The 26,783-nt window shown below is 44.4% G+C and overlaps 1 protein-coding gene across 4 annotated transcripts in view; it reads right to left on the bottom strand.

The window, feature by feature from the left end:
• hecw2a (HECT, C2 and WW domain containing E3 ubiquitin protein ligase 2a) overlaps positions 1-26,783 on the bottom strand; it is a 263,018-nt gene that overhangs the window by 101,026 nt on the left and 135,209 nt on the right. For all 4 annotated transcript variants that reach the window (XM_061918718.1, XM_061918719.1, XM_061918721.1 and 1 more), the window contains 6 exons: positions 24,090-24,173; positions 21,130-21,215; positions 5,580-5,700; positions 5,319-5,432; positions 1,227-1,379; positions 1,039-1,137 (listed from right to left, as the gene is read on the bottom strand). In XM_061918718.1, coding sequence (XP_061774702.1) covers positions 1,039-1,137; positions 1,227-1,379; positions 5,319-5,432; positions 5,580-5,700; positions 21,130-21,215; positions 24,090-24,173 — 657 coding nt within the window. The remainder of the gene's footprint in view (positions 1-1,038; positions 1,138-1,226; positions 1,380-5,318; positions 5,433-5,579; positions 5,701-21,129; positions 21,216-24,089; positions 24,174-26,783) is intronic.

The following is a 26,783-nucleotide window of genomic DNA, read 5'->3' as shown; positions in this document are numbered from 1 at the left end:
CAATTCGGACAGGGAAAGCGACAATTTCCCCATTAATTTGAGCGAGGATGAAAGATTCGTGAATTAGGATATTGATAGTGAAGCAGTAGAAAAAAAAGCAAGAAAAAAAAGCGACGGCTCCGGGCGACGGCAGTGTGAGCGTTTCAGATGTAATCAGACACATTTACTAGGATAATTCTAGAGGATCCCTTATCTGCTTATTGTTTTAATAGTGTTTTAGTGAGATTTTAAAGATTGTAAAGACATACATGGAGGTCGGATGGCTGCGGTGAACACCCAGTGTCTCAGAGAGAAGCCGAGGGGCCAGGCTTACAGCTGGCTTTTAAACAGCTGCTGCAGGACGACGAATAATCCAAAGATTTCTCCGGTAAGATATATATCACAATTTCCCCATCCAAAAACATGCTGGTTGACGTAGAGAAACATGTTCGCTTGACCACTCTGTGTTAAAGCTTCACAACAAAGAAACACCGGCTGTGTCTCGGTGCTAAAGACAGCTGCAATTCACCGCTTTTCACCAACAGCATTGTTCTTTATAGTCTCCATTATTAAATGAACAAATTTCAAAAGATTCAGCAATACAGATGTCCAAAATACTGTGTAATTATGCGGTTAAAGCAGAGGACTTTTAGCCGTAACTGGTGCTGAGGTAATATTTCCTGACAGTCAGTGACGTCACGCGCACGCGTCATCATTCCGCGACGTTTTCAACAAGAAACTCGCTGAAAATTTAAAATTGCAATTTAGTTTTATTGGCACGTGTTGCAATGTTAATATTTCATCATTGATATATAAACTATCAGACTTCGTGGTCGGTAGTAGTGGGTTTCAGTAGGCCTTTAATGATAACACTGAAACAATCAGGCTCATCATGACTGAATCATCACACATGCACATAGACTGTGTATGTGCTTGTGTGCAGCCCTATGTCTTACGAAGGAGCATACTGTATGCAATACGTTGTGAATCATGTGGCTGTTGGTTTGAGTAGAGTGACGTATGGTGGCGTACAATATAGGGCGTTAAGAGAGTACATACATGCGTAACAGACCCTTGTAGAAAGGTCGGGTAAAGAAGGCATCCAGCAGATACTGATGGACCAGAGCCAGTCCCAGGATACGCCCGCTAAAACGAAACCTATGAACGGGTGATGAAAGTAAAGAGCGAGACTGTTAGTGAAATACACTCACACACAGTAATCATATTTCAAATATGGTAAACCTCACCATTCATGGTGGTTGTCTACAAAGGCAGACATGGGGCTCATCTGCACTGTGTACGTGTCGTTCGCTGAATATTCAAATAAGCCATAGTAGGGATTAAAAAGCTCTCTGGACACAAGAAAGAAAAACTCTCTGGATGGACCACTGTAGTCTAACCTGCACAAAAAGACATACATATACATATATATATATATGTATGTATATATATATGTATATATATATATATATATATATATATATATATATATATATATATAGAGAGAGAGAGAGAGAGAGAGAGAGAGGGTGTATATATATATTTATATATACACACAAGGGTGCGTGTGTGTCCGCACGTGTCTGTGTGTGTGTGTTTGTGCATATGTATGTGCATGTGTGTACATTAATTGTACTTTTACATTTATGAATTCTACATTTACAACAAGATGTTACTTATGTAATAATTATACATTTATAACATGTTTTTTCATTTTCATGAACTTATAAAATTATGAATTTATGACCTCACGTTCATTAATGTCATGTATGTATAACAGAGTGGAGTGGTGTGAAAACATAAATGTCAACTGGCAATACCTCGTCCTTACATCCTCATGAGTTAACTTATACTATAACATAGATCCAACTTGACATTGTCAACTTGTCATGCTAAACAATTATTTTTATTTTCACTACTTCACATTCAAGATAGCTTAGCCTAGCTTGCTATCTCCAAATACACCGCCACTTTAAAGTCGGCATGACCTTTAGACTCAGTGAATAATACACACATACAACAGCCTAATCAACACCAGTTAGTCAAACATTGTAATACACAATGGTTTTAATGACATTAGGATGTCGCAATCTGAGATTACAAAGAGAAACATAGCTAAAATTCGTAATCTCCCCAGGACATCTAGTAATTGTGTTTGTTCCCTTGCTAGCGAGAGGCAATATTGAGTGATATAGCAGATTAGTCTCACTCAATAGGTGGTTGGCTAGTTTTTGCATAGAAAAAGACTATTATTTTGTAGATTGTTGGCCCTCTCTATGGGGAAAACCTGACCTACTTAGGATAGATGGCCTCCACCCTACCCGGAAAGGCGCCATTGTTTGCTCTAAAAATAGAGATTACTGATTGAGTCTTGATTAGATACATTACAACAGGTAAGGACGCGAGCCATTAGCAAGCCTGTTAGCCTGGGTGAGGAGTCAGTAATGTTAGAGTTAATCACAGGCTGCACCATCTCTGTAACCTTGTTCGCCCTGACAATAAACATGATTGTCAGGTCTGCAGAGTCAAAGTGCAGAGGCCCACGGACCTAACAGAGACCTGCTAGCCCCCGATCAGGGCTTCCATGGATGACTTATCTGTCACCACAGAGTCAGTGCCAGAATGCAGGTAGATCCTACAAAGGCTGGACAGACTCATTCCGTAGGCTTGGATGGAATTCAAACCAGCAAAGTCCAGATCGCTAGTGGTGAAAAAGGGCAACGTCATTGACAGGTTCCAGTTCAAAATCAAATGGTCAATGATAACATCAGTGTCAGAGAAGCTTATAAATATTTTCGGCAAGGTCTTTGACAGCCACCTTAAAGACTCTTTATCTGTCCAGTCAACCTGTCAGGAACTGGACAAATGGTTGAGATCAGTGGCCAGATCTGGCCTCTCATGAAAGTTCAAAGCGTGGCTGTACCAGCATGGTATATCAACAAAGACACACCGGCCTCTACTTGGGGTTACCCAAAAGCCCAAGTAACATTGCTTTCAATGGGAACACCACAAAGCTCGGGTTGCTCTTGAAGTCGCTGGAAAAGGAGTTCAAGGTACCTCGATCAGAAAGGTGCTGCTGTACAAAAGTTCAAGGTAAGTTAAACCAGAAAGGTGCTGCTGTAAAGAGACTCGAGCTACCCAAAGATGGGCTAGGCAGGAGTTGTGATGAAGGCTGGAAGGAAGGAGAGTACCCAGACTGCGGTGCTGGATGCAGAGGAGCAACTGCACCACAGAGATCTGGTGGGTTTAGTGGCCCATGGTAGAGCAGGCATGGGTATGTTCCCAACACCCCTCGGCAAAGAAAAGCAAGGGTAAGGAGAAGCAAAGGCAGCTACAGGAGTAGGTCATGACAGCAGTGAATGAATGAAGTCTGGTCTGAGGCAGCAGGGAACCTGGACCATCTGCACGCCATGGACTGCAAAGTCACCTGAACATAGTTGCGGCAGGCTGAACCAGACCGTATCAGTTTCCTGATCCAGACAGTATATGACGTCCTGCCTTTCCCAGCAAACCTATTCACCTGAGGGAAAGCAGTAACCCCAAACTGCTAACTGTGTTCAGCAAGAGGAACTCCGGAACATGTTCTGAGCTCTAGCTGGCACAGCAACCAGGAGCTGAAACCGATTGCAGAAGCCATCAACAAAGGTATTGACAGCGGCAGCCAAAAGCACAATGTCATCTGTGCAATCACTTTTGTCAAAGCAGGAGATCGGCCAAAGGCGGTATGAAAGAAAGCACCAGCAGGGATCCTGGCAACTGCCCAAGAATGACAGCTCTCTGTAGACTAGGGGAATCAGTTGCGGTTACCTCTAGAACATTGTCAGCACAACCCTGAAACCAGACATCCAACTGGCCTCAGAGAGCACGAAAAACATCATGGGAGGATATCTTGGGGGAAGCCCATGAAAGCTAGAAGACAAAGTTTGACTACCTGTTGTGAACAGGACTGCAAGGCAAGATGTATGCCCATCAGGGTTGGCAGCAGATTTATTTGTGGGGCACTCACTCCACAAAGCCCTAAGTGTCCTGGGCATCACTGGAACAGCAAGGAGCAGAGCCATCAAGAACATCACCGAAACAGCTGAGAAAGCCTCGAGATAGCGCTGTTTGCGGAGAGGAGGACCATGGTGAAGGCAAGCAAGTGGCACCTGAACACAAGCCGCAATTTTTTTTTTGCAGTGTTGTCACCTGGCGCATTGAAGAATACTGGATGTATTGACGTATGCGTTAACTAGCAATAGCCTGGAAAATTACTGCACACATAGGATTTCACGTATAGTAAATCAAAATGCACAGTGTTCATTCTTTTTAGTCGGTAGGCAGCACAATGTGAGATGACGAATCAACCTCAGCACCTGGAAAGTAATTTCCAGATTCCTATCGTATCAATTCATATAAGTGCTCGCAATTTCTTGTGACAGACAAGACAAAGACGTAATCTTATTGTTGTTACTTTTACAGATATCTACAGCAACTAAATGAACACCGTCCAACACTTTTTTTTTCCATTTTTTTTTTTTCAGGGCAAATCACTTGACTAAGTGACGAATGATTTGTTAAAAGTTTTGATTAATTGATACTTTTATTAGTAGATTGCACAGTTCAGTAGATATTCCGTACAATTGACGACTAAATGGTAACACCCGAATAAGTCGGGGTCCACGTTAATCAATTCATGGTACAAATACATACTATCAACATAATACAGTCATCACACAAGTTAATCATCATAGTATGTACATTGAATTATTTACATTATAGTTAAAGTTAAAGTACCAATGCTTGTCACACACACACTAGGTGTAGCAAAATTATTCTCTGTATTTGACCCATCACCTTTGATCACCCTCTTGGAGGTGAGGGGAGCCCAGCAGCAGCGGTGGCCGCGTCCGTGAATCATTTTTGGTGATTTGTTGCCAACTATGGATGTTAATACATCATCTGTACTGATACTGTTTAATAACATAACAGGCAAAAACTAAAAAGATCTCCAATTTTTACGATTCGAAAGATGCGGATGAAATTTCACAGACACGTCAAAAAAGACAGCTCAGAAAAACTGGTTTTAACAGGAAAGCTAGAAGGAAAGAAAGCTTTAGGTCGACAACTAACAACATATGTCAACAGCCTAGGAAAATGTGTCGGAAATATCAGTAATGTAGAACTCATCATAAGAAAACTGGAGACCCCTAATCACCGATGTCTGCTTACAGGCCTGATACTCCATGATGATAAGTTATAGAATGAGGAATTCAACATTTAGAACAATAGGTTCTTTATTTTCATGTATTTATAAAATTATGAGTTATATATTTAGAACAATACGTATAAATTCTCACCCATCTTCTCCTACAAAGCTGACGTAAAGTTTGCTCCTTTGTAGATCTTTGCGAGAGTAACACATGATTTGGTTGAAGGCATCTTCTAGAAGATGGTCTCTACGTATCACCAGCCTGACAACACAAACATGATATTTTTCGTGTTAATTCAAATGTAATCATAAAAAATTAAGATGCTCTTCATGCAGTCTGTGATATTGCTATTTTAAGTATTGTAAATGATAATATAAATGTAACAAATATGGTAGAAATTAAACCTACTTGACTTTTCCAGGTCCTTGTCCATATCCTTTAGTCTCCAGCTTCCGATAGAAGTTTCTCAATTTGGCCTCAAAGTCTCGTTTATAGGGAGCAGGAGCTCTTGCGTTTGCTCGTTGGGTGCCTGGAATATTCAACAAAGCCAATATAACTTGCTACGCAGCATATTCAACAAAAACAAAACAAAACATATTATGTAACATATTCAACAAAAACAAAACAATAGGACATACTGTATTAGCTGGCATATTTAACAAACACAATTCAGTGTATCTGAAAAGTATTTATAGAGCATCCATTTATTCCCCACATTTTGTTATGTTACAGCCTTATTCTGAAATGGAACAAATTTATTTTTGTCCCCCAAATTCTACAGCAAATTCCAAGAAGCAAATTCATTAAAAATGTTAAAATCACACATATATAAGCATTTACAGCATTTGCTCAATACTTTGTTGAAGCACCTTTGATAAAAATTACAGCCCCAAGTATTTTTGAATATGATGCCACAAGCTTGTCACGCCTATCGTTCCCTCTATCTGGACTAGTCTCGCAGTTCCTGCCACTGAAAATCATCTCCATAGCATGATGGTGCCACCACCATGCTTCACCGTAGGGTTAACATTGGCCTGTTGATGAGCGGTGCCTGGTTTCCAACAAACATGATGCCTGCCTGGCATTCACGCCAAAGAGACTTTTGTTTCTCATGGTCTGTGAGTTATTCAGATGCATTTTGCAAACTTTTTTCTAACAAATGGCATCTGTCCTCTGCCACTATACCATACTGGCCTGATTGGTGGAATGCTGCAGAGATGGTTGTACTTTCTGTAAGGTTCTTTTCTCTCCACAGAGGAATGCTATAACTCATCCTGGATGAAAACCAACATTTCCTATCCAAACTGACGGAGCTGGAGAGGTGATGCAAAGAGGAATGGGTAAAGAGGAATGGGCAAAACTGCCTAAAGATAGGTGTGCCGAGCTAATGATATAATATTCAAATCCAAATTGCACTCTGGCAGAAGGCAGTGTACACACTGGCCAAGTCGCCACCTCATCGCAGGGCCACATGTATAGACAGACAACCATTCACACTCACATTCATAGTTAACAAAAACAAAACATTGCAACATATAATGTAGCATCCAGTATTATGCACAACAATAAATTATAATACGTAGCATATTCAACAAAAACAAAAAACAATAGAACATATTGTGTAGCATATTTAACAAAAACAATAGAACATATTAATAGTAAATGATTATCACTTCCTGTCAATGGGATAGGACGCAAAGAAAAAGGCTCCGCCTTGGCTTTTTGATAGGTTTGAAGATTTTTGAATACTGATTTGTGATCACAGCCACAGTAGTTACCTGGCATTTTTAAAATGATTATGGTCCGTTGAAAGGCACTGATAGAGCTAAATTAAGGCGAGTTGGTATACCCGTTAGCCTCAAGCCAACGCCACCAAGGCGGTTGCCTAGCAACCAGAAGCTATGGCAAGAGTTTTAAACTATTTTAAAGTGCTTCCGACAACACAGAGTGAAATAAGTCGAGACTGATACCGCAAGTTGATCTCTGAACTGTGCAAGGTACGAAATTGTTGAAATAAACAAGTTAAAAGTGCCGCAAGTCGCTAATGAAGCAATTGCCAATAGAGAGGTGAGACAAGAGGCACTCATTGCTGCTGTTGTGATGCCAAAATCTAAAAGAAAATCTCAAATCTCGAAACCTTCGGTGTCATGTGAATTAAATGATTCTCTGACACAGGACACGTGGGAAAGCAATATTTGATGTTGGACACATGATGGTAAGCAAGACATGAAGCCAAAAAAAAAGTTAATGACATAGAAAGAGTAAAAATAGAACACAAGGCAGACCTGGAAACACTAATAAGAGAACTTAAAGAAGATCAAAGAAAAGCAACAACAGACTACAAAAAAGGTCTGAGAAGGCTGCAGGAAAATATAGAAAGTTTGCAAAGTCAGAATGAAAACATAAGAAAGGACTTTCAGAAAATGCATCAAGAAATTAGGACTCTTCAAGAAGAAGTTATTGCAGTGAAACGAGACAACAACATGTTGAGGAATATCAGATGAAATGGATCAGGATAAATCAATGAACGAAAACATTGTGACAGGGCACCGTATTAAAACAAAGTTCTACGTGAAATCTGTGAATAATGGAGGAGAACTAGATGACATGGATAGTGTCTTAGCAGACAAGCAAGTGGTCAACTTTCTGCAATCAAAGGAAATTGAAATTGAGATTAATACCATCGATACATGCATCCCACTGAATGGAAGAAACAACAACACTTCCCCAGTCATCTTCATGAAACTCATTAACAAAGTTAAAGTTGAAGTTCAAACAAAATTTGTCCTCTGCATTTGACCCATCCCCATGTTCACCCCCTGGGAGGTGAGGGGGAATCATTTAATGATAAAAACCCCGATTCCAACCCTTGATGCTGAGTGCCAAGCAGGGAGGCAATGGGTAACATTTTTATAGTCTTTGGTTTGACTCTGCCGGGGTTGGAAACTCACGACCTGATGTAGGATCTGAACCGAGGATGTCGTTGTGGCTTGTGCAGCCCTTTGAGACACTTCTGATTTAGGGGTATATAAATAAACATTGATTGATTGATTGATTGACCTTCCAGTCTCATGGTGGACAGTCTAACCACAAGTCCACTGAGTTGGCACTGCTGAAACAGGGAAAGAAGCTTAAGGGAACAAATGTGTACATGAATGAGCATCTCACAAAACGTAATGATGAAATCGTCAAGAAAGCACACGACTTGAGAAAGCAGGGAAAAATTCAGGGAAATCGGAGCGCTGACTGAAAAATCTACATCAAGCTGAATGGAGGTCCAGAAGTAAGAGTACTTGTTATCCATGACATCGAGGACCTGGACAAAAAATAAAGTTGACACTGCTTCCACAACGATGATGATAATGGAGTCTGATGGAAAACAAACACCTAAACTCAACACCAAGTGTTCCAAGGGACAACTAAACAAGAAGACATAGATTCACTACAATTATAGTGTAGAGATTGTTGAGATAAAATATTGTTGAACAAGAAAATATGGAACTAAAAACTTTTGCAACAAAGATCACAGAAACCAGAATTTGGAAAATAGATCCAGATCCAGATAAAAAAAAATTGTCCCACATCAGTAATAATGGTCAACAGTATCAAGATGGCGGCGCCCTGCTCGGCTGCGGCTGCAGAGGCTCGTGGTAGTAATGGAACTATATTTGGCAAATATATCGGTAAATTCTGTAAATTTCAAGGTTAACTTCCAGCATAGTCACTCCATAATAACATACGACCGCCAGACAATTTTAGATGTAAATAAATCAAACAGTTTTTGTCCAAAAGATGCGTATACTCTGGACCTCATCGGTAGCATGGGAATTCTACATTTGTACACAGGCTACATCCAGCGGCCTGTGAAGCAGCGGAGCCATGTACCAGGGGGGACCGTCGACGAAGGAGAACGTAAGCGGTATGATGGGAAGCAGAAACGGGGATGTCGAGCGGGGCTAAAAACAAAGCTAAAAGCTAATCCTCACAGAACACAGCTTCCTTCCATCTTGCTTTCAAATGCCCGCTCCCTGGAGAACAAACTGGACTACCTGAAGCTGGATTTAAATGAAAGACGGGATATGAGGGACTGCTGCGCCCATATTTCTTTAAAAATTGTGGCTGAAACCATCCGTTCTGGACAAGGCAGTTAGCATCGAGAGTGTAACTCTGATTTGGTCAGACAGGAGCAGCACTCTCATTGGTAAATCCCGAGGCGGTGGTGTATGCATATACATCAACAACAACTGGTGCAACAATGGAAAGATAGTCTCATGTCACTGCTTTCCCGATGTAGAACTATTAACTATAAAATGCAGGCCATTTTATTTATCCGGGGAATTCAGTGCTATGATTTTCAATGCAGTGTACATTCCTCCCAGTGCTAACATCAGACAAGACTTGAATGCTCCATCAATGAACTGCAATCTACACATCCAGAGGGAGTATTCATTGTGGCAGGGGACTTTAATCAAGCTAACATGAAAACTGTGTTCCCCCATTTCCATCAAAATTTGAAATTTGCAACCAGGGGTGGAAGCACACTGGAGATGATGCACAGCAATTTTAAGCACGCGTTTAAAGCTGCACCCTGCCACCACCTCGGCTCTTCAGGCCATCTATCTGTGATGCTAATTCCTGCATAAAAGCCCCTGCTGATCTGAAAGCAAGCTAATGCAGGTGAGGACCTGGCCAGAGAATAGAAAAATAGAATAGAATAGAATGAACTTTATTGTCATTATATTTGCATATAGCGAGATTAAAGACTCCAACTTAAGGTGCGGTAGTGGGAACAAATATGGGGTGAAATAAATGACATAAGAGGTAAAAAGGAAAAACTAACAATTGAAATAAACAGACTACTATCCAATAAAAATAATAAGCAATCCTGTACGATATACAAAACACTATAGAAGTACAAAATACAAAATACTATACAATATACAGAGCAAGACAGGAGTACTGAAGTAATAAATAACAATCAGTGTCGGACGTATTGCACTCGAAGGGTAGTATTGCACAGTAGGGTATTAGGGCATGATATTGTATAGGGGTGAATTATTATTATTTTAAGTTAGAGTTCAACATGGTGACAGCTTTGGGAAAGAAGCTGTCTCTGAGCCTGTTTGTTCTGGCTCTGATGCACCTGTAGCGCCTGCCTGATGGTAGCAAGTCGAACAAGTGGAAGCCAGGGTGTGTGCTGTCCTTGGTAATGTTTTTTGCTCTGTTGAGGCAACGGGAGTTGTGTAAGTCCTTCAGGGAGGGCAGGGGACAGCCAATGAATTTTTGTGCAGACTTTATGACCCTCTGAATCGCCTGTTTGTCTGCTTCAGTGCAGCTGGCGTACCACACTGTTATGCAGTACGTCAGCAGGCTCTCGACAGCCGAGCGATAGAAGGTCACCATCAGCTGCCTCTCCAGTCTGTTCTTCCTCAGCACCCTCAGGAAATGGAGTCTCCGCTGGGCCTTCCGGATGACCGCAGTTGAATTTTGGGTCCAGGACAAGTCATCAGATATGAGGGTGCCGAGGAACTTGAAGGAGCTGACTCTCTCCACCTCCTCGCCGTTGATGTAGAGGGGGGCGGGGACTGCAGTGTTTTTCCTGAAGTCAAAGATGAGTTCCTTGGTTTTTGTGGTGTTCGGTGCCAAATTATTCACTGAACTATTCCTGATAGTTTCAGGACCTCATCTCTGTATGCAGACTCATCCCCCCCTGTAATGGGACCCACCAACGTTCTGTCATCGGCGAACTTGATGATGGTGTTCTCCGAGTGGGCTGGACTACAGTCATGGGTGTAGAGGGAATACAGCAAAGGGCTCAGCACACAGCCCTGTGGAGAGCCGATGCTGAGTATGTGATTTAAGGCAGGGTGGGATGAATGCCTGTGCCAAAGAGAGGTTGAAGAGGACGGTGATAATGTAGGAGAGCTGGTCGCATGCTTTGAGCACCTTCCCGGGTACACTGTCTGGACCAGTCGCCTTCCTGGGGTTCACTGCCTTGAGCACCCGCCTGACCTCGTGCTCCTCAAGAATGAGTGTGGGGGGTTGGGGGGGTTGGTGGTGCTGGTGGTGGTGTGGCTGTGACTGATTCAGATGTCTCAAAGCGTGCAAAAAAGCAGTTCAGCTCCTCTGCTAGCGATGCATCCCAGTCCCCGGTGACTGCGTCACGGCCTTTGTAATTGCTGATGTGCTGTATTCCCTGCCACATCTGCCGTGGGTTGTTGCTCGAGAGGTGGTCTTCGATCCTCTCTTTATAGTCCATCTTGGCTTCTCTGAGTCCTCTCTTCAGATCAGCACGCGCGGCGCTGTATAGAGCACTGTCACCTGACCTGAAGGCAATGTCCCGGGCCTTGAGGAGCATGCAGACCTGGCATGTCATTCAGGGTTTCTGATTTGGGTAAACCCGGATGTTTTTTTTCACAGTGACATTGCTGATACAGTACTTTATGTAGGATAGTACCGACTCTGTGTGTGTGGGCAGGTCTTGGTTTTTGAAAACATCCCACACAGTTTATGCAAAGCAGTCCTGTAGCTGGGGGAGTGCATCCTCAGGCCAAGTTGTAACAGTCTTTATTACTGCTTGTGTCCTTGATCTGAGGGGGTGTAAGCAGGGATGAGCAGCAAAGGGAGGTGGTCTGTCTGGCCTAGGTGGGGGAGGGGGATGGCTCTATATGCCCCTTTGATATTACGGTAAACATGGTCCAAAGTGTTTCCCCCTCTAGTAGGGCATTTAACAAACTGGTAAAATTTTGGTGGTACTGTTTTCAGATTGGCTTTATTAAAATCACCAGCAATAATGTGCGCACCATTGGGGTGGGCACGCAGCTGTTTGTTTACTGTATTTAGTAGTAGGGAGAGAGCCATGTTAACATTAGCATCTGGTGATATGTAGACTGCCGTAATGATTACTACTGTTAGCTCTCTTGGCAGAAAAAAAGGTCGACATTTCACTGACATAAACTCTAGGTCGGGGGAACAGTGACTTTCTATTATAGTGCTGTTATTAGACCATGTGTTATGTACATAAACACAGAGACCACCTCCCTGCTCTTACCCGAGTCCTCGTTTTGGTCCCGACGTAGCAGCGTGCGGTCTGCTAGCTGCATCGCAGCGTCGGGGATCAAGGGGTGAAGCCAGGTCTCGGAAATTACCAAAAAACAGCAGTCCTGGATGTAGCTATTTCCAGCTAGCTCAAGTTTTAGCTCATCCATTTTGTGAGCCACAGATTTGGCGTTGGTGAGGTAAATGCTCTGCAGCGGAGGCTTTTGGGGCTCTTTCTTGATTCTCTTCAAGATACCAGACCGGCAGCCCCGCTTTTGTTTCCTCTCCCGCCGCCGCCTGGGTCACCTGCCGGACCCGATAACAATCCACGGAGATTCCGGCGGTCTCGCTATCTCGTCGGGTATGTTGTGTGAGCGGTGGAAATCGCTCGAAACAGCTATCTTGTGTCGAAAACCAATGTCCAGTAGGTTTTGACGACTGTGAATTATATATATTATATTTTATATAGCGCTTTTCTCTAGTGACTCAAAGCGCTTTACATAGTAAAACCCAATATCTAAGTTACATTTAAACCAGTGTGGGTGGCACTGGGAGCAGGTGGGTAAAGTGTCTTGCCCAAGGACACAACGGCAGTGACTAGGATGGCGGAAGTGGGAATTGAACCTGCAACCCTCAAGTTGCTGGCACGGCCACTCTACCAACCGAGCTTTACTGTGTTGTGTCGCGAAGGTAGATAGACATAACCAAAACAATATAAAACATAAAAGGAAGCACCGAAAGTGGGAGCTGTAAGTCACTGCGTCCGTGCGCGCCGCCATCTTGATATCGTAGAGGGAGCAATGGAAGCATTAGAAGACTGCTTCGAGAGCACAGGCTGAGACATGTTCAAGGCAGCCGCCACAGACAATCATCGCATACATTCAGAAGTGCATGGAGGATGTTAGTGTGATCAAGAACATCCCCACACGAGCCAACTGGAAACCCTGGATGAACAGTGAGGTACATGCAATGCTGAAGGCGCGGAACAAGGCTTTTGAATCCGGCTACAAGGCAGCACTTAAAACAGCCAAAACTAACCCCTGAATCATGCCATTAGGGTTGCAAAGCGTGCTCACAGTCAGAAAGTGCAGGACTTCTTCGAGAACCACACAAACACTAGACGAATGTGGCAGGGCATACAGGTCATCACGGACTATAAAGCTGCCCCCTGTTCCTGTGACAACAGCATCGACTTCCTTAACGACCTAAACAACCGCTTTGCAAGGTTTGAGGAACTTGACACCACTCCGGCGAGGAAATCCATCCCTCGCCCTGATGAGCAGACGCTCAACCTGGACACATACGATGTCTGGAAAACCCTGAGGAGAGTGAACCCCGGAAAGCAGCGGGACCTGATGACATTCCTGGCAGACTGCTTAAGGGATGTGCAGACCAGCTGGCTGGGGGTCCACAGACATCTTCAACACCTCGCCGACCCAGGCTGTGATACCATCATGTTTAAAGACGGCCACAATCATTCCGTTGCCTAAAAAACCCACAATCGCCACCCTCAATGACTATCGCCTCGTGGCACTCACCCACATCATAATGAAGTGCTTTGAGTGGCTGGTAAAGGAATACATTGCCTCCAGACTTCCCCCCACATTTGACCCATACCAGGTTGCTTATCGCCCTAACCGCTCCACAGAGGAAGCCATCTCCTCTGCACTCCACCCGAGTTTAGAACATCTGGATGGAAAGGACACACACGTGCGGATGTTGTTTCTGGACTTCAGCTCGACGTTCAGCACCATCATCCCGCAGCACTTGGTGAGCAAATTGGCCCCCCTTGGATTCAGTACCCCCCTATGCAACTGGCTGCTTAACTTCCTCACAGACAGACTTCAGTCTACGAGGTTGGGCGACACCACCTCCAGTGCCATCTCCCTGAGCACCTGCTCCCCACAGGGCTGCGTCCTGAGTCCATTGCTGTTCACGTCGATGACCCAAGATAGCTGTGCGAGGTCCACTACTAACCACATTGTGAAGTATGCGGACGACACAACAGAAGTGGGCCTCATCCATGACAACAACGACATGGACTACAGGGAGGAGGTGAAACATCTGGTTGACTGTTGCAGAACCAACAACCTGATCCTGAAGTCGACTTCAGGAAGCACCAGTCCAGCCACGCTCCACTCTTAATCAACGGCACAGCGGTGGAGATGGTAAGGAGCACTTAGGTCCTGGGGGTGCAGATAACTCAGAATATGACCTGGTTCCTACACACCGGAGCTCTTGTAAAAAGAGCTCCGGTGTGCATGCATTTTTTGCGTCGGATTAAAGGAGCATAGCTCCCTCCCCCCATTCTCACCACATTCTACAGAGACACTCTAGAGAGCCTACTGACCAACAGCATCTATGTCTGGAATTGAGCCTGCAGTGCCTCAGACTGGAAGTCTCTGCAGAGAGTGGTGAGGACGGCAGAAAAGATCATCAGGACTCCTCTTCCTCCTATCCAGGAGATAGCAAAAAGCCACTGCCTGACCAGGGCTCAGAAAATCTGCAGAGACTCCTCCCACCCCCACCAAGGACTGTTTTCACTGCTGGACTCTAAAAAGAGGTTTCGCATCTCCGTAGCAGAACCTCTAGGTTCTTTAACAGCTTCTTCCCTCAGGCCGTAAGACTCTTGAACGCATTAAAATAATCTCCTCAGTTTCCCCCCAAAAATGGATTAACTCGCTGGAATATAAAGACAATATAACATAAATCCATGAATGTGAATGTATATACAAAAGTGCAGTATATTTATCTATACAGTAATCTATTCATTTATATCTTACCATGAATTGATTAACGTGTAACCCGACTTATCAAGTTGAAAAATGTATTCGGGTGATATCATTTAGTGGTCAATTGTACGGATTATGTACTGACCCGTGAAATCTACTAATAAAAGTTTCAATCAATCAATCAATCAATCTGCACTTTATTACTTTTTTATCCTGCACTACCATGAGCTAATGCAACACAATGTTGTTCTTATCTGTACTGTAAAGTTCAAAATTGAATGACAGTAAAATGGAAGTCTAAGTCTACGTTTAAATGTGATATAAAATAGTCAATAATTCTGTGAAGGAGGCGTGGCCCGTGGGCCTGCAGAAGAACGAGGTGTGCCAGGACCGGCCTCGAAGTCAGCGACAGGTGCTTAGATGGCCCAGGTGTACCTTATTATCTAATCACCTGGCACTCTGTTTAAGCAGCAGCCGGAAGGAGAGACATGGTTGGAGCTGGTGTCTCGGTTGGAGCCCGAGACCTGGCAGCAGCAGTGACCCTCGCCGAGGACCACCTGGCGGTGAACCGCGAGGCGCTACCGGCCCCAACACGGTGCGGACCGAGCGCGTATCAGAAAGAGGCGCCGGTCCCACGGCGCTGTGCACGTGACTCTCCCTCTGATCTATCTCCACAGAACCCCCCGCCCCCAACACCGGCACCACACAGAGCGAGAGAGCAGAGGGAGGAGGAGAATTTGTGTGTGGGTGCCTGCTCGCAGGTGCCAGCTGCTGCAAATACGGTATTTCCTGCGCAGACGGCCCCTCAAACACCTGGGCAGGTGTGTTTGAGGCGTTGGCGGCCCAGTCACATCCGTCAGGGACCTCCACGGGTGGAGGTGAGGCAGGTGATCCGGGTGGCCGGCCCTCCGGTGCCCTCTCCCAACCCGGGTGAGACAAAGGGGTACATACCAGGCGATGGTGGATTTTGGCTGTGAGTAGTCCATGATCCACCAGAACCTGGTTCGACCCGGGGCTTTGAGGCAGGCAGCAAGGGTGAGAGTTACATGTGTTCATGGAGATGTGCACGAATACCCTGTGGTGCCGGTGGGAATTAAATACGGCGAGCAAAAGCATAGTGTCAAGGTTCCTGTAAGTGCGCACCTTACGCACCCCGTAATTTTGGGTACAAATTTAGTGACACAATGTGTAGGAGTGCGTTCATGGCCCGTAGGAAAGGGCAATATCCGCGCAGTTCTCAGCGGTGACGCGGGTTCATCCAACACTGCCTCGGGGGAACCGGCGGGGCCTTTGCGGGGAGCTCCCCCGGTCCTCCACTGGCACCCTATGGAGATTTTCCCCTTGAGCAGTCCCAAGATGACACTCTGCGCGCGGCCTGGAAACAGGTGTTTTTTTATCAAAGGTCAGCTGGTGCGCTCAGGACCAGCGCGGGTAATCCCTCATTTTGCCATTATTAGGGATAGGTTATAACAAGTGAGCCGTGACACTCAAACCAGAGAGGAGATTGTCCAGTTGTTGGTGCCTAAACGCCGTAGGGGAATGGTTTTGCAGGTGGCGAAAATGGTTAGATCCCCTGCTGTTTGCAATACGGGAGGTGCCCCAGGCCTCCACGGGATTTTCCCCTTTTGAATTATTATACGGCGGGAAGCCGCACGGGGTTCTGGACCTCAGTAAAGAAAGCTGGGTAGACGGTCCAAGCCCCAGCAAAAATGAAATTCCATATGTGATGGAGCTGTGAGCAAAACTCCACACGGTGGGACACCTGTCACGTGAAAATTTTCCCCAGGCCCAGGAACGTCAGCAGGGCTTGTATAACAGGGGGACTCAGCCCACCCAGCCTCCATGTCAGCAGGTAGCCGCACTGCTCCGCATAATACACAGCCGGCTAACGAGCGAAGGCAACCCCCCCTCCATAGACCGACTAGTGATAGACCGCTGTATCCGAGCCTTGCCGCATGATGCCCAAAAATATGCCGCACAAGTGAGCCCTACAACTGTGGAACAATTGGTGGCCTTATTAGAGAACCACCAAGTGAGCCTGGAAATGCTGAGAACCACCAGGGAAGAGAGGCTCGGCCGTGACCGCCGAAGAGCGGCACCGCCACGGCCAGCGCTGTCCTCACCCTGACCTTGGGCCGCTGCCCCTGAGAGGCCCAGTCGGCCCCCACAGCGGAAATGTTACGTGTGTGGACACCTGGACCACATGCCTTGGGCGTGACGTCTCCATGGCCACAGCCCCCAGCTCGGATGCAGGCAAACCATGCCGCCACAAAGGGAGTGGACGAGGTCAACATGCCAGCCTTCCAGTAAAGATCGGGGGGATTGATGCACATGCATTGCTGGACAGTGGGAGCACTGTGACCTTGGTACACACTGACTTGGCCGGACCAATCAGCAAAGACACCGTTCCAGTGACGTGCATAGATGGAGATGTCCGCCAGTATCCGGTGAGCCACATTCGCATTCAAACACCCCGATGTGAGGCGCTGGTACCAGCTGGAGTGGTACCAAACCTACCAGTCCCACTACTTATTGGGACCGACTGTGAACTCTTTAGCCGTTACTGGACCCCGAGCTACATCCCAGGAGCCATTCCACCGCAGCGGTGCCACCGCCACAATGGAAAAAAAAGACCACTGGCGGCCTGCCCCGCGTTTAGGCCCTCGTCAGAGACCCCCTGAGTGATAGCTCAGCTAGAGGGGAGCAACGGGAGAGCAGAAAAGTGAAAACAGAAGAAGAAGGGAACCCCTTTGTGGAGTTCCCTGTGCCAGAAGAGAGCAGCAACCCTAAAACGGGCGAGTTTGCCACTGCCCAGTGGAATGACCAGAACCTCAGCTGGGCCCGCCAGCAAGTTGTTGAAATTGACGGACAGAAATGTGAAGGGGTGAGTGCATTTAATTCACCATATTTTTTTTATTAAAAATGGCCTTCTCTATAGAGGGGTGTTAACCAAGGGCAGGGACATACAGTAATTGAGCAACTGCTGGTGCCTAAGTCTCATAGCTCCCGAGTGCTTTATCTTGCCCATACTCATCAGCTGGGAGCTCACCTTGGTGTACAAAAGACATATGACCGCGTAATAACCTGCTTCTATTGGCCCGGTGTGAAACGAGCCATAGAAGAATTCTGCAAGGGCTGTCTCGGATGCCAAAAGACTGCACCTAGACCCCCGTATCGAAACCCCTTGGTACCGCTCCTCATCATCGGCACCCCGTTCTCACGTCTGGCAATGGACATCGTTGGACCACTCCCAAAGTCAGCCAGAGGACATCCCTACATACTGGTAATAGTAGACTATGCCACCCGATATCCTGAGGCTGTACCAGCCAAAGCAATAGCACACAAACTGTTTATGATGTTTAGCCGACTGGGGATTGCAGATGAGATTTTAATGGACCAGGGCACATGTTTCATGTCACAAGTGCGAACCATGCTGTACAAATGGCTGAAAGTAAAACGCATACAAACCTCTGTATATCACCATCAGACAGATGGCCTGGTGGAACGTTTCAACTGCACGCTGAAAAAGATGCTAAAAAAAGTAGCCGACGAAGACGGGAAAGACTGGGATCACCTCATTCCATATGTCCTTTTTGCCATCAGAGAGGTGCCCCAGGCGTCCACTGGCTTCTCCCCCTTTGAGCTAGTTTATGGCTGACATCCCCGAGGCGTGCTGGACATTGCGAAAGACACCTGGGAGAACCAGCCCTCACCACACTGCAGTGTAATTAACCATGTGGCCCAACTACAAGCCCGGGCTCGCAAAATCTGGCCAATGGTAAGAGAAGATATGGAAAAATCCCAAAGAGAACAGACAAGAACATATAACAGAGGTGCCACACTACAGGGTTCCAAGTTGGGGAAAAAAGTGCTGGTATTGGTTCCGTCCAGCGAATGCAAGTTATTGGCTAGATGACAGAGGCCTTACAAAGTTATTGAGAGAATCGGGCCCGTCAATTACAAGGTAAACCAGCAAGCCCGGCGGAAAGGCCAAAAAATGTATCATGTAAATATTCTGAAAAAATGGCATGCGGCAGAGCCGTTGCCATCGGCTGCGTTTTTAACTGCACACTCTCCCCAGACCAATCTCCCGGTACCTATAGGAGAGGACCTCTCCCCGTCACAAAGGTAGGAGGTGAAGGAACTTCTGGGACGGAACTAGGACCGCCTCTCGGAACGGCCAGGAAGGACCCAGGTGATCAAACATGACATTGAGACCCAAGCTGGAAAAGTGGTAAGATAAAGGCCTTACCGAATCCCAGAAGCCAGGCGGGCGGCGATAAAAGATTAGGTAAAGAAAATGTTAGAACTTGGAGTAATAGAGGAATCTCATTTCCAGACCGATTGTTATTGTGCCAAAACCAGACGGGTATCTGCGATTTTGGAATGACTTTCGCAAATTAAATGAGATATCACTGTGTGATGTTAATCCCTTGCCCAGAGTAGATGAGCTGATAGAGCGGCTCGGCCCCGCTCGGTTCATCAGCACCCTGGACATGACAAAGGGCTACTGGCAGGTGCCATTGACGGAAAGGGGGGAACCCAAAACGGCCTTCTCCACACCAGAGGGGCTATTCCAATACACCGTCTTGCCGTTCGGGAGCCACGGGCCCCCGGCAACATTCCAGAGGAATACGCAGCCGCCTACCTAGACAATATTGTGATTCACAGCACCAGCTGGTCTCTTCATATCCAGCATCTTGATGCGGTTCTAAGAGCCCTTAGACGTGCCGGACTGACCGTCAACGCTAATAAGAAGTGCCGAGTGGGTCTGACTGAGACTGATTATCTTGGCTACACCATCGGAAGAGGCTGCGTGAAACCCCAGGCACGCAAAGTGGAGCGCATCAGGGAATGGCCCCGACTCTTGACAAAAAAGCAAGTAAAATCATTTATTGGCATGGTATCATATTATCAAAAATGTATATAACATTTCTCTACGATTGCAACACCGCTTTATGAACTGACAAGGAACAAACTGCCCCATCATGTCACCTGGATGGCTGAGGCTGAGACGGCCTTCCAAAAGTTGAAGAAAGCCCTGTGTGAAGAACCTGTGTTGAAAGCCAGCCGTTCGTCCTCCACACTGACGCCTCAGGCACTGGGATTGGAGCCGTGCTCGCCCAGCTCGTGGACGGAGAAGAGCACCCAGTGACATTTATTAGTAGGAAGCTCCAGAGCCATGAGCAAAACTATGCCACAGTGGAAAAAAGAGTGCTTGGCAGTCAAATGGGCCATACACCACCTCCGCTACTACCTATGGGGTAGGACCTTCACTTTGGTGACAGACCACGCCCCCTTAAAGTGGATGTCTACAAATAAGGACCGAAACGATCGCGTCACACGCTGGTTCCTAGAACTACAAAATTATAATTTTACTGTGGAATATCGGCCTGTGAAGGAGATCCCACATGCAGACGCCATGTCCCGGCTCTATGAAGAGGACCGGCGAGCTTAAGGGGGGGATATGTGGTGTCTCACTCAAACACTGTCTGACAGGTATGCACCTCACAGGGGAGGAGCCAGGGCATGTAGGCAGATTGAAACCTGGAAGATAACGCCCCAGCCTTGGCCGCATCATCGAGGGGCGGTACATTCCACTCTACCTTCTCATTCAGCCTGAAGTGCTACCAGCTGTGCGGACAGGTGGGACCCAACGACAAACCATGACCTCTGCCTCATTCAGGTCTGGTGCATCAGGCGGTGAGTTGAGACATCCACTATTTTGGACAATACTAGTGTAATGTTACTGATGTTGTGTCTCTATTGTTTTATAGGCAATTAACTACAACAGATAAAGAAGTGTGCTGTGTGCAGGATTGAGAGCCCCGGAGGGGAGAAACTTATGTTTGTTAATGGACACTTTAAGTAGATTATTCCACAACCTGCCCTTACCACAAAGGCTTGTGCAATAAATGCCCTTCCCGGCTTTTTGCAAACACCCTCCTGTGTCTTGGTGAGAATCCGGGTACCACAATATATATATATATATATATATATATATATATATATATTACATAGTTGACGCAGGGATTTGTTTAAGACTATGAAATCAGTATGGCATCCAATACGTCTACACTACACTGTAATAATCACAAAAACTTAATAGTGCAATGATAATAATAATACTAATGACAAAACGTGCATACTGTGTGACATTACATGTGGTTTAGTGTAGAAAGTTTTACCGGGAGAGTTTTGGGGAGAGGAGGAGAGGCAGTAGTTTGGGTGGAGCAGAGGTGGCACATAAGACATCACATCCTCTTCAAATAAACTGTAGGAGAAAAAAAAAACATGGAGAATTAGTAAATATTCATCTATTTTTGAGACTGCCATTGAACAACATGCGGTCTGTAGCAGTGTTTCTTAGTGGTAGTCCAAACATTTAGACATGTCCCAATCGAGGGCCGATATTTGCCTTTTTTAACTGATCTTTACCACAGATGTATCCCAGTGTTGGCATTCTAAAGATTGTACTCATGTGGAAGATTCCTTCAAAATAGAAGCATGCTCTGGGAAATACATTTCATATTCATTGTTACACACATGCAGTAGTGGCATAAATTCCAGAAGCGTGTGTGTCTGCCAGAATACATGCTCAAATTTGAGAGCGAGCTGCAGCAAATGTGAATGCAAAACCATTTCAAAGATACTTATCCTTACCACTGGAAAATAAACAATATTTTTTCCAAGTACTAATATCGCTCTAGGGACTAGAGGAAAGGATGCTCAGCTAAAGCTTCAATATAAAGCAGGGATGATCAATCCGAATGTTGATACGATCGTTACCTAGTGTGGTAACAGTATATAAACAATAGTGATTTGATCAATATTTTTAATTGTTATTATTATTATTTACACGCTTTTGTTATTGTTTACAAACTCAGGAATTAAGTCTCTGTGTGCAAGGTGGGTTAGAGGGCAACACTCAAATTTAACTGGGAACCAATAGTAGTTTTAACTTTTGTTAAGTTATTGTGCATTGACACTTTATTTTGTATGTAGCCTTCGATTCCACAAATATAATATATCATCTGATTTACAAAAATACAAGCAAATTATACATTTAATAAGATATGTTTTATTAAAATGTGTTACTGTTTACCTTGGTTACTTGCTTTAAAACATTTTCACTTCAATGATTTTTTGTCAAAATTGGATGGGGACTCGAGATTTGATCAGATCTGACGCCAAATAATTGGATTAGGATATCCCTAAGTACAATACAGTGTTTGTGTCATGTTGTCATTATTGTAAAGCTCAAACAAAAAAAAAACTGATTGAAAAAATAACAAATCAACCACAAAACCTTGTTTCAACAAACACCAGTGATTAAAGCAGTGTTAACATTATTATTAACCTTGAAAAAGCTATCTTTTAATTGTACCTAATCTTGTGACCAGAGGTGTACAGCGGATGCCCACACATTCAAAAGTCAGCATTTTTTGGTCAGAAAAACATTTATCCTACAGCGTGGAAAAAAAAAACCCTTCCCATTTGTGCTATTTTTTTAATTTATAAAAGTAGGCTTTTTTCCAGAAAAAAACATAATTTATTCTAATAATGTATAAAAAAGCGTAACATGTAGGTAATTGGTTTAAGTTTAAGTAATTAATAACAAGTTTCCTGGACATCACCATCACCCAGAACCTCAAAGAAGAGCCGACCATCAGCTTCCTCATCAAGAAGGCCCAGCAGAGGATGTACTTCCTGCGGCAGCTGAAGAAACTTAAGGTGTCAATAATGCTGGTGAGGTTCTACTCAGCCATCATCGAGTCCATCCTCACCTCCTCCATCACTGTGTGGTTCCCCGACTGCAGCACATCGTACGTGCTGCTGAGAAGGTTATTGGCTGCAAACTCACACCCCTCCACGACCTGTTCTCCTCCAGGACCAGGAGGTGTGTGGGTCAGATCACAGCTGACTCTTCTCACCCTGGACACAAACTATTCTCCCCTTTCCTCTAAGGCAGGAGACTACGGTCCATCCAGACCCACACCTCCTGCCACCTGAACAGTTTTTTCCCCTCGACCATCAGGCACATGAACAATAACAAGATTTGATAGCTCAGTTACAGCTCATGTTATTCTAATCTGTGTTATATGTGTTTTATGTTGCACGATTGCACCAAGTAAAATTTCAAGTTTGTGAACCAGTTCTCAAACAATGGCAATAAAAACTATTCTGGTTCTGATAAAACAACATAATTAAATAGCAGAATTAAACAGCATTACTGACATTCATTTTAAGTTAATACGTTTGTTTCAGTTTATTTCGAACATGCAAACAATACAATTACAATGTAATGCATCACATATTTACAGCACAGAGTCGGAAGAAGAGTTTATTTAATCTCACCGCTTTTCATAACATAGCAATTTTCTCCCGTTTCTTTGTTATGTTTGTAACGTAACAGTGAATATAAACAAATATAAACCCTAAGTAAGTAAACAAATATTAAATACATAAATAAATATTAGACATAAACATATACACAATATTTCAAGTTCTCACAAATAAATATTTAAGTAATATATGGTTCACCTCCGAGATATCTCTTCTTTGTTTTTTTTGTTTTTCTTAAAAAGGTTCAAGATGTTTATCATAATTAATTAACAACAATGGTGCAGCAACTCATTACTGAGTCCTTACTTGGAAATGTTATTTCTATGTTTCAGGGGTTTCATTTTGTTTAAGCTTGTCTTAAACTTTTAAGACTGTTTCACTTTTTTTCTTGTTTGCAGTAAATTGATTACACCATTTTTATTGTCTCACTCATTTCTTCTGTTTGCATTTTAAAGCTCTACTGAGAACCTTCTTAAGATCCAACAATGCAAAACACATTATATATTAGTGTCAATGAGTGAAAATGTTTAACTGATTCTGCAAAACCAATACAATGCCTGCAGACACTTACACTGCACATCGCTATTTCACAAGACATACTAGAACATGATTGGCATTAAACAGTGTACCTAAATAATATTCATTTTTATGTGTAAAAGTGTTTTTTAATAATATCACATTAAGCAGAAACAACACTATATGTGTAATATGTTAGACTACAAGTGTGAAGTACAAGCATAATAGAAATAATAATTACTTGATTACGCCACCAACCAAGCACAAACACACACAATGAACACACCTCAGCAGCATGACGAGGTCAGCATCCCCAGAGAGGCGTGCAAGCCCACTGGCTCCCTCACTGCGAATAAACTGTACCTTCTCTCTGCAAACACAAACACACACACACACGCACACACACACACACACACACACACACACCTTTGAGACTGGATTAAAAGTTAACTGTGATGATGGTGATGAGTATGATGATGTTGATGAATATGGTGATTATACAAAACCTGTTTCCGTATGAGTTGGGAAATTGTGTTAGATGTAAATATAAACGGAAGACAATGATTTGCAAATCATTTTCAACCCATATTCAGTTGAATATGCTACATAGACAACATATTTGAAGTTAAAACTGATAAACTTTTTTTTTTTGCAAATAATCATTTAACTTTAAAATTTGATGCCAGCAACACGTGACAAAGAAGTTGGGAAAGGTGGCAATAAATACTGATAAAGTTGAGGAATGCTCATCAAACACTTATTTGGAACATCCCACAGGTGTGCAGGCTAATTGGGAACAGGTGGGTGCCATGATTGGGTATAAAAGCAGCTTCCATGAAATGTAAAGTAATTCACAAACAAGGATGGGGCGAGGGTCGCCTCTTTGTAAGCAAATTGTCGAACAGTTTAAGAACAACATTTCTCAACGAGCTATTGCAAGGAATTTAGGGATTTTACCATTTACGGTCCGTAAAATCATCAAAAGGTTAAGAGAATCTGGAGAAATCACTGCACGTAAGCGACCTTTGATCCCTCAGGCGGTACTGCACCAAAAACCGACATCAGTGTGTAAAAGATATCACCACATGGGCTCAGGTACACTTCATAAAACCACTGTCAGTAACTACAGTTGGTCGCTACATCTGTAAGTGCAAGTTAAAACTCTACTATGCAAAGCGAAAACCATTTTTCAACAACACCAAGGAACGCCGCCGGCTTCGTTGGGCCCGAAGTTATGTAAGATGGACTGATGCAAAGTGGTAAAGTGTTCTGTGGTCTGACGAGTCCACATTTCAAATTATATTTGGAAACTGTTGACCTGATGTCCTCCGGAACAAAGAGGAAAATAACCATCCGAATTGTTATAGGCGCAAAGTTCAAAAGCCAGCATCTGTGATGGTATAGGGGTGTATTGTTGGCCAAGGCATGGGTAACTTACACATCTGTGAAGGCACCATTAATGCTGAAATGTCCATACAGATTTTGGAGCAACATATGTTGTCATCCAAGCAACGATATCATGGACGTCTTTGCTTATTTCAGCAAGACAAGTGGCTTCGTAAAAAAAGAGTGCAAGTACTTTCCTGGCCCGCCTGCAGTCCAGACCTGTCTCCCATCGAAAATGTGTGGTGCATTATGAAGCGTAAAATACAATTGCGGAGACCCCGGACTGTTGAACGACTGAAGCTTTACATAAAACAAGAATGGGAAAGAATTCCACTTTCAAAGCTTCAACAATTAGTTTCCTCATTTCCCAAACGTTTATTGAGTGTTGTTAAAAGAAAAGGTAATGTAACACAGTGGTGAACATGCCCTTTCCCAACTACTTTGGCACATGTTGCAGCCATAAAATTATAAGTTAATTATTATTTGCAAAAAAAAAAAAGTTTATGAGTTTGAACATGAAATATATTTACTTTGTAGTGCATTCAATTGAATATGGGTTGAAAAGGATTTGCAAATCATTGTATTCCGTTTATATTTACATCTAACACAATTTCCCAACTCATATGGAAACGGGGTTTGTACATCTTTCCTGGGGCTGATAATTGGGAGTGGCTTGGTGAAAGCAGAACCTGCGAAGGTGTGCGCAGGAATGGAGGAATGGCCTCAACCTACTACTTTGAGAGAGCTCCAGCAATTTTTGGGTTTCGCCAACTTCTACCGCCGTTTCATCAGAAACTACAGCCAGGTAGCTGCACCCCTCAGAAAGCTGACTTCCACATCGACTCGATTTGCTTGGACTGCAGAGGCTGGAGCTGCTTTTAGGGAATTGAAGAGACGTTTCACCACGGCCCCGGTCCTCATTCATCCAGATCCTTCTCGATAGTTTATTGTGGAGGTTGACGCCTCAGACTCCGAGGTGGAGGCCGTCCTGTCCCAGCACTCAGCCGATAAAAAAACTTCATCCCTGTGCTTTCTTCTCCTACTGCCTGGAACCTGCTGAATGCAATTACGGCATGGGAAATCGGGAACTGCTCACTGTCAAGATCGCCCTGGAGTAGTGGAGGCATTGGCTGGAGGGGGCAGAACACCCGTTCATCGTATGGACAGATCACAAGAACCTCGTCTACATTTAATAGGCCAAAAGCCCTCAACTCCCGTCAAGCCCGGTGGGCGCTGTTCTTTGGTCTATTCCGGTTTACCTTAACCTACAGTCCAGGTTCTCGCAACATTAAACCTGATGCGCTCTCACGCCAGTATTCTACTGAAATTTCTTCCAGTCCTGGCCCTATCCTTCCCTCTTTCTGTGTGGTGGCTGCGGTGACATGGGAGATCGAATCGCTGGTTCGTGGAGCTCAGCAGACTCAAGCAGACCAAGGTGTTGGCCCATCTTACAGACTTTTTGTACCTGATTCTGTCCGCTCTGATGTCCTCCTTTGGGCAAAACATCTCGCTTTGCATGCCACCACGGAACCAACCGCACCCTGTCCCTTCTCAAGCGACACTTCTGGTGGCCTACTATGACCGCAGACACTCG

Source organism: Nerophis ophidion, linkage group LG13, assembly GCF_033978795.1.
Source record: "Nerophis ophidion isolate RoL-2023_Sa linkage group LG13, RoL_Noph_v1.0, whole genome shotgun sequence".
Classification (NCBI taxonomy): Eukaryota; Metazoa; Chordata; class Actinopteri; order Syngnathiformes; family Syngnathidae; genus Nerophis; species Nerophis ophidion.
Note: the sequence above shows the minus strand (reverse complement) of the source record. Positions and strands in the feature narration are given on the sequence as shown.